This window comes from Balaenoptera acutorostrata, chromosome 19 (genome assembly GCF_949987535.1).
Source record: "Balaenoptera acutorostrata chromosome 19, mBalAcu1.1, whole genome shotgun sequence".
NCBI lineage: Eukaryota > Metazoa > Chordata > Mammalia > Artiodactyla > Balaenopteridae > Balaenoptera > Balaenoptera acutorostrata.
Genome location: NC_080082.1, coordinates 19,877,229 through 19,884,443, shown reverse-complemented (window position 1 = coordinate 19,884,443; position 7,215 = coordinate 19,877,229). Strand labels below are relative to the sequence as shown.

Here is a 7,215-nt window from a genome sequence, read left to right as displayed (position 1 = left end):
CCCTGGGCTGACGGAATCCTTACGAAAGGAAGGCTCCAAGCAGCAGGGCTTCAGAGAATTCAGCCAGGTTTGTGGGGTTGGGAGGGTGTTTCTAGGCAATGAACAGACACCCTCAGGCTTCCATCTGTGGGCCCTACTAGAGCTGGCTCTTAGCAAACTCCTTCACTGGGTGGTGCCTGGACCAATCCATACCCATCTGGACAGAAGCACAGAGCTAAATATACCTGATGTAGGTGAAACTTTCCTTTATTAATTTCCTTTAATCCAGTTTTTAAAATAAGTGAAAAAAAATTAACAACAACCAAAAAAGGCATACAGAGGTCAGTCGAGGAGATGGCCTCCTTCAGCCTGCGGCCGTTTCCCGGTCATCCTGGCCGGTTGGACGCCAGACAATGGCGAGTGTGGGTTACCCTGTGGCCTGGAGTTGCCTAAGGCTGTCTGTGGTGCTGCTGTTCTGGGTCCGCCTGGCAGACTTTCCCATCCCTTTCCTTCAGGACGTCATTCCCCACCCCTGGGACGCTGACACTTAGAGTTCTCTGTCCTGCTCTGAACTCCCACTGCTCCTAGTCCTGCCCCCTTGAGCCTGGAAGGGATTTGTCTTGACCATGACCTTTTCCTTGTCAAAAAAGTTCATGGGGGCTTTCTGCCTCTGCTGCTGCCATGGCCCCTGTGAAAAAGCCTGTGGCGAAGGGGGGCAAAAAAAGAAGCTAGTGCTGAAGTTTACCCTTGACTGCATCCACCCTGTAAAAGATGGAATCATGGATGCTGCCAATTTTGAACAGTTTCTTTGGGAGAGAATCAAAGTGAATGGAAAAGCTGGGAATCTTGGTGGAGGGGTTGTAACAATCAAAAGAAGCAAGAGCAGGATCACTGTAACGTCTGAGGTGCCTTCTCCCGAAAGGTATTTGAAATATCTCACCAGAAAATATCTGAAGAAGAATAATCTACATGATTGGTTATGCATAGTTGCTAACAGCAAAGAGAGTTACGAACTGCGTTTCTTCCAGATTAATCGAGATGAAAAAGAGGAGGAAGATGAGGATTAAAATTCAACTATCTGGAATATTTTGTATGAGTTCTTGAATAAAACTTGGGAACAACAACAACAAGAAGTTCATGTCTGTCTGAGCATCTAGGCCACTCTAGTGAGATTTCAACTTTTATTTATTCCACATTTCCCAAGGCAGAAACAATTTTTTTTTGGCTGCTTTGGGTCTTTGTTGCTGCACACGGGCTTTTCTCTTGTTGCGGCGAGTGGGGGCTACTCTTCGTTGCAGGGCGCGGGCTTCTCATTGTGGTGGCTTCTCTTGTTGCGGAGCATGGGCTCTAAGCGCATGGGCTTCCGTAGTTGTGGCACATGGGCTCAGTAGTTGTGGCTTGCAGGCTCAGTAGTTGTGGTGCATGGGCTTAGTTGCTCCACGGCATGTGGGATCTTCCCGGCCCAGGGCTCGAACCCGTGTGCCCTGCATTGGCAGGTGGATTCTTAACCACTGCGCCACCAGGGAAGCCCCAGAAACAATTATTGCTAGAATCCAAACACCAAGGTCAGCTGCAGGTCCGTGAGCCCTACCTAGACCCACTGTGGAGTAAGAGTGCTTCCCTGTGAATCATCTTTTGGAGACAGAAATGAAAGGTTTTACACAAATGTCTACCTAAACAGAATGTGGTGGTGTTGCATGGCATCACATGGGATATCCTTTTTTCCTGCTATAGAAGTCAACAGCAGAAACTCTGTTCCCCAGACCACAGTCCATATTGACTGAGAGCAAACTCATCATCTTCCTCTCATTTAAACAATGGCTGTGTTGTCCTCGTGCCCCAAGGTCTTCTTAGTTGAACTGGAAAGACTTAAGGGAGAAGCAGCAGATGGATGAAAACTTCTATTCCTTGTGAGTGACTTAGTTCTGCCTTGGTAACTTGGGGTAGAGGCTGCCTCACTTACCTCCCAACATAAAGTGCAGATGTTTTAAGGCTGGTTGTATCCACACTTTGTGCTGATGTGAAGTTTCCCCCTTCAGTTTCACCAGAATCTTTAGGCAGTGAAACTAAAATGGCACCTTTTGCCAGGTGTAGCTGATACAAACTGTTCAGTGGGCCCACCATGTACTACTCTCACTCCCTCCTTTTGGGAAAACTGCTCTTCCCTTCTTTCAACCATCAGCTTCTCTCTGAAGCTGCCAATCTCAGGCCCCCAATCCGCGATGGGAGAGCATGTGACATAAGTTGGCCAGTGTCATCACATCTGCCTGGAAATGGTGATTTTGGCAGAGGGGAGAGTATGAGACCCAGACTGGGCCAATCTGGGAGATGGAGACTTTGGAGATGGAGAAGTGGCTGCTCCCATCCTTTGTCAGGAAATGAATGCCATCGAAGAGAGGCTGAGAGAATTAGCAGTGAGAAGCAATGGAGAAACAAAGAGTCCCTCTCTGTGATTTGTTTACTTAAAGTAAAACTGACAACTTTTTAGCTTTAAGTTTTTTTGAATTGGTTTTCAGTCACTTGCAACTGAAAGACACCTGAGGGAAAGATTCTGGGATAGCTGGAGGCCCAACAACAGTGGCTGGTGACATCCATATCTACGTATACCCTTTCTGTTTGTGTACAGACATACATTCACACTGGCTAGGTGTAGGCCAGGGAGAATGCCCTTAGAAGGAGCTGATTCTATGTTTGCTATTCAGAAAGAGTGTGTTTGTGAAAACCACCAGCCTACAGGTTTGATTTTGCTGAAAACTCTCTCCCTGACCTTGGGCAATCAGTCACTAACTGGACCTCAGGGTGAACAACCAATCCAGTTTGCCAGGGACTGAGTGGTTTCCTGGGACATGGGACTTTCACTGCTAAAACCAGGATACTCCATCATCCTAGCTCAGTTCCATATCCGTAAAAACGAGATTGGATTGGACTAGAAAGGGGTGGGAAAGTCTGCCAAATCCTGCATTCAGGCAGACATTGCCAACTGCCCTTGGCACTAATTCCTGTGAGCTTAAGTGTAGCCTCACAATCCTTTGCAATAAGGCCAGCTACTGTCAATCAGAGTTGGCACCTATTTGCCATACTTGGACTGAGTTTTTGACAAGCTGAGATTTTAAGAATCAGAATTTATTGAAGACCAACTTTGAGTCAAGCTCTGCCATAAATCCCATATCAGGCTCTCTCCAGCTTGGGCTAAATGACTTCCCTAGAACTTGTGGATCTTGTTTTTTAGAATTTGCACATTTGTGTAAATATATGAACTGGTATTGGGTTATATAAGTCAGCTTGTTCTTTAGAAACTTAAATTTATTGAGTGCTCATCATGTGCTAGAATTACATAAAGGCTCTCATGCTAACACTGCGAGCTTATGAGTGTCTGCATTTTGGAAAAAAGCAAACTGAGGCTTAGCGCGGTCCATTGCCCATCTAAGGGCCTCAGCCAGCAGGCAGGGGAGTTGAGTGAGATCCCATTTGAGGCCCTTCTGACTCCAACAGCTCCGACCTTTCCACCATGATGCGGATTCAGATGGATTCTTTGGTCTCTTTCCATCTTTAGTGTTTGATGTGCACAGCCTACACCCCTCCCGGTCGGTTCTCGGACGCAAAGTCTCCAAGGACTTAAGTTTCCTCGCATTCACGTGACATTTTGGGGTTACTCCGCGCTGCTGTGGAGCCCAAAAGTTCCAGTGGAAAGGAAGAACCCGCACGGGCCGCTCCCTGTCTCCAAGAACCGGGCAGATCCCCACCGGACGATTCCACACCAAGTGGCCCGCGGGCGGTCCAGGGGAAGAGGGCCGCGCCGCGGGAGGAGCTCCGCTTCGCTGCAGCCCAGCGGCGCCGAGGGCGGACGGGCAGCGCATGCGCGGCTCGGAGTTGTGAATGGTGCGTTTTGTTTGCTGGAGTTTGGGGCGGGCGGGCGCGCGAGGAGGAGGGGTGGGGCCGACGGGGGCGGGGCGGGCGGGCTAGCGAGGTGGGCGGTGAGAGGAAGTGGCGGCGGCGGCGGCGGCGCCGGCGGCCGGAGGCGGCGAGTGCTGGGTCCGCGCGGGCGGTAGACAACGGCTGAGGCGGCGGCGGCGGCGGCGGCGGCGGCGGCGGCGGCGTGGGCTGGGCTCGAGCGGGCGGCGGCACCTCAGACTCCCGGCGCGGGAGCCCACGCGGGCGGGCGCCTGAAACAAAGAGAAGCGAGAGTCAGGGCGCCGCGGGTGCGCGGTCAGTCGGTCAGCGCAGAGCCGGCCAGCGGGTGTCCGCGGAAGCCCGGAGCCCGGCCGGCCGGCGCAGCCTCAGGGCGGGAAGATGCCGCGCGTCGTGCCCGACCAGAGAAGCAAGTTCGAGAACGAGGAGTTCTTCAGGAAGCTGAGCCGCGAATGTGAGGTGAGGCAGGCGGGCGGCGGGGAGGCCGCGGCGCGCCCCGAGCGGGCCCGGGCGGAGAAAAGTTTGGGCGGCGCGGCTCCCGGGAACCCCGCGCCGGCGCGCCTGCGGAGGGGCAGTCTCGCCCGGGCAACCATCTGCCCGCAGACTCTGGTTGCCCTTATCGGTGCCGCGCGGGGCGGGCGGCATCGCGGATTTGGCTTCTGATTTCGGGCCGTCTCTGCCTTGCAGATTAAGTACACGGGCTTCAGGGACCGGCCCCACGAGGAGCGCCAGGCGCGCTTCCAGAACGCCTGCCGCGACGGCCGCTCGGAAATCGTAAGTCGGCGGGGCAGGGGGCCGGGGGCACGGGGGAGCGAGCCGCGCGCGGGTCACTTGTTGCGCGGGGGCCGCCGCGGCCCAGGCCGGTTCCGGACGGCGCCGCGGACGCCGCGGCTCCCGGAACTGAGCGGGCGCCGTCTCACTTCCTACTCGAGATTCAAAATGCGAAACCAGACACTGGCGGGCCGCGTCCTCGCGGGGAGACGCTTCCCTGTGGTTCTCGGCGGGTGGATTATGTTTCCCAGACACGACTCGGCAAACACTTTGCCGCGAGTGGAACTCAAACCGGAGCCCAACTAAACAAGGAAAGGTCGTTGTATAGGCTGTAACACTGATTAAAGAAAGGGTCTATTATTAGTAGGAAGAAAACACCCGTACGGAAAAAATTGGGCTTCTGATTCTTGGGCGATAGTTTGTCTCTTAGACGCTAGATTTTTCGTAAACCTATATGTGAAACTGTCTTATTTTCAGTATAGCTGAGAATAAATCTGAGAGTAAATCCAGTTATCTGTTGTCCTAATACAGGGGGAAAAAAAGCCCTCAAGAACGTGCCATCTTCTTTTCTTAGAATGTTAAGCTTCAGGAGAATCAGAAAGAAACCATTTGGTGTTTTTTTGTTTTTGTTTTTGTTTTTTCCCCAAACCTAAAAAACATATCCCGTTTAGGCCTGAAGTTACTAAAGAATTGCATGGATTTGCAAAACCCACTGTTGATCCGAGGCCCTGTTTTAGGTGGTAGATTTGGTGCCTTACCTCCGTGAAACCTCATGTTGAAAAAAATTCAAGTGTCCTAGTTCCCCTCATCTCCTTTTGGTTTGTCCTACTGGAGGTGCTAATGAAGAGAGAATGATGAAGCCAAAAAGTGCATAGGAAAAAACTAAAGAGAAGAGGTTGATTATTAATTTTAAAAAAAGTTGAAGCACTATATAATGGAATCTGATTATCTGCTCCATGACTTGGACCATTGCATCTGCACACACTTGAAGGTACGGGAGCAGTTTGAATTTAGGTTAACAATAGGAGGACATATTGAAACGTTTGCTTCTCCCATTCCTTGTACAGTAGAGAATCTATTTATTGGTATTGAGACATAATTCACATATCATAAAATTCTCCCTTTTCATCACTGAAATCGTTTATTTTTAAAAAATATTTTGATGCTTAAAATGAAGGCTCTTTAGAATTGTATTACAGATCATGAGAAGATACTGGGCAAATTTATTAGGAACTCTAGAATATTTGGTCATTATTGCACATTATAAAAGAAAATGTCTAGATTTTAGCCCACTTTTTTGAGTGTTTGTAATAGTTGTATGATTCAAATGTATAGGACAGATACTTTCTGGTTTTGGCACTGAGTGGTAGAAGAATCATTCATTAGTTGGCTCAGTGATTATATCATCCTTTGTCTGGATTTCCTTTTGGAATAGGTGGATGGTATACCCAACCCATGGATGTTTTGGAAGTAACTTTGTATTTGGAAGGAATTTCACATTTCCCTCTCTTTCTAGTTTCCCCCCCTTTAATTCAATGTTAGCTATATTTAAATTGAGAGATTTTTAGCTTCTAGAGGATGGAGACCACATTAATTCCGTGTATGCCCCCTCTGTATGGGTTTTGCACAGTGTCTTTTGCATCATAAGTACTTGATTATTTGAATTTAGAGGTTACTTCATTTAATGCCCAAAATTTATCTTATGACTTATAAACAGGCTGTGGCTTTTACTTATTTGGTGGTGGAAAATAGGTGTGGAAAAGGCATTTTTTTGCTTCTATTTTGACAGCAGCCATGTATGATAAAAATATGCATAGTTCCCAAAACTATATCCAACACTTTCCCCCCTCTCTTTTATTCTTTTTATTATGAACATCTCCTTAACTTATCAGTGAGGTTAATGAAGGATTTATTTTGTATTTAGATGCGAAACAGTGTAAGGCTGTGATGCTCATCTCTTATTAGTTATAAAACTTATCCAGACTCCATATCATAGCATGAAATAAAAGTGATTATGGGTGAGGGGTAGAATTTATTTGGTAAAATATGATTTATTCCTTATATAAGCTCTTGTAGTAGGAGTGTTAGAGATATCTTCAACACTAATGATTAATAAAAGAAAAAAATACTTATGAGAGGTATGGTGACTCTATTGTGAAAGCAGTAAAAACTATGTATTTTTAATCCTGAAGATGGAAGAATAAAAGGTATGTTGGACTGGCACAGGTGTGCTATTTTACAGTTTAATGAAACCTATAAAATATAGTCAGGACATTCTAGAAATCCTCCATACAGACACTTTTACCAGTGTGACATCTTTATGTTTTCAAACAGAATTTTCCCAACTCCTATGTATGTGTAGGTGTTCCAGTAAAAAAAAAAAAAAAAAAAAAAGAGTTCTGTGGTCAAATAAATTTGGGAGATGGTATTTTAGAGTGATGTGTTTTTACCACTTCTCCTGTCTCAGAGAGGGATGTTGACGAGATAATGGACATGAAGTGATGAAGCAGGAAATCTCTTCTGAGGTTGGCCTTCAGGCAGGAGGTGAGGTAATAA

At 47.9% G+C, this 7,215-nt stretch overlaps 1 protein-coding gene and 1 pseudogene across 3 annotated transcripts in view; both read left to right on the top strand.

Moving 5' to 3' along the window:
• Positions 1 to 660: 660 nt before the first annotated feature.
• On the top strand, positions 661 to 1,046 carry LOC114235978 (60S ribosomal protein L22-like; annotated as a pseudogene).
• Positions 1,047 to 3,938: 2,892 nt separating this feature from the next.
• CBFB (core-binding factor subunit beta) overlaps positions 3,939 to 7,215 on the top strand; it is a 64,858-nt gene continuing 61,581 nt past the window's right edge. Inside the window, exons 1-2 of one of the 3 annotated variants that reach the window (XM_057533936.1) lie at positions 3,939 to 4,347; positions 4,576 to 4,662. In XM_057533936.1, coding sequence (XP_057389919.1) covers positions 4,270 to 4,347; positions 4,576 to 4,662 — 165 coding nt within the window. In that variant the 5' untranslated portion in view covers positions 3,939 to 4,269. The remainder of the gene's footprint in view (positions 4,348 to 4,575; positions 4,663 to 7,215) is intronic. The other 2 variants (XM_057533937.1, XM_057533938.1) reach the window with 2 other exon arrangements.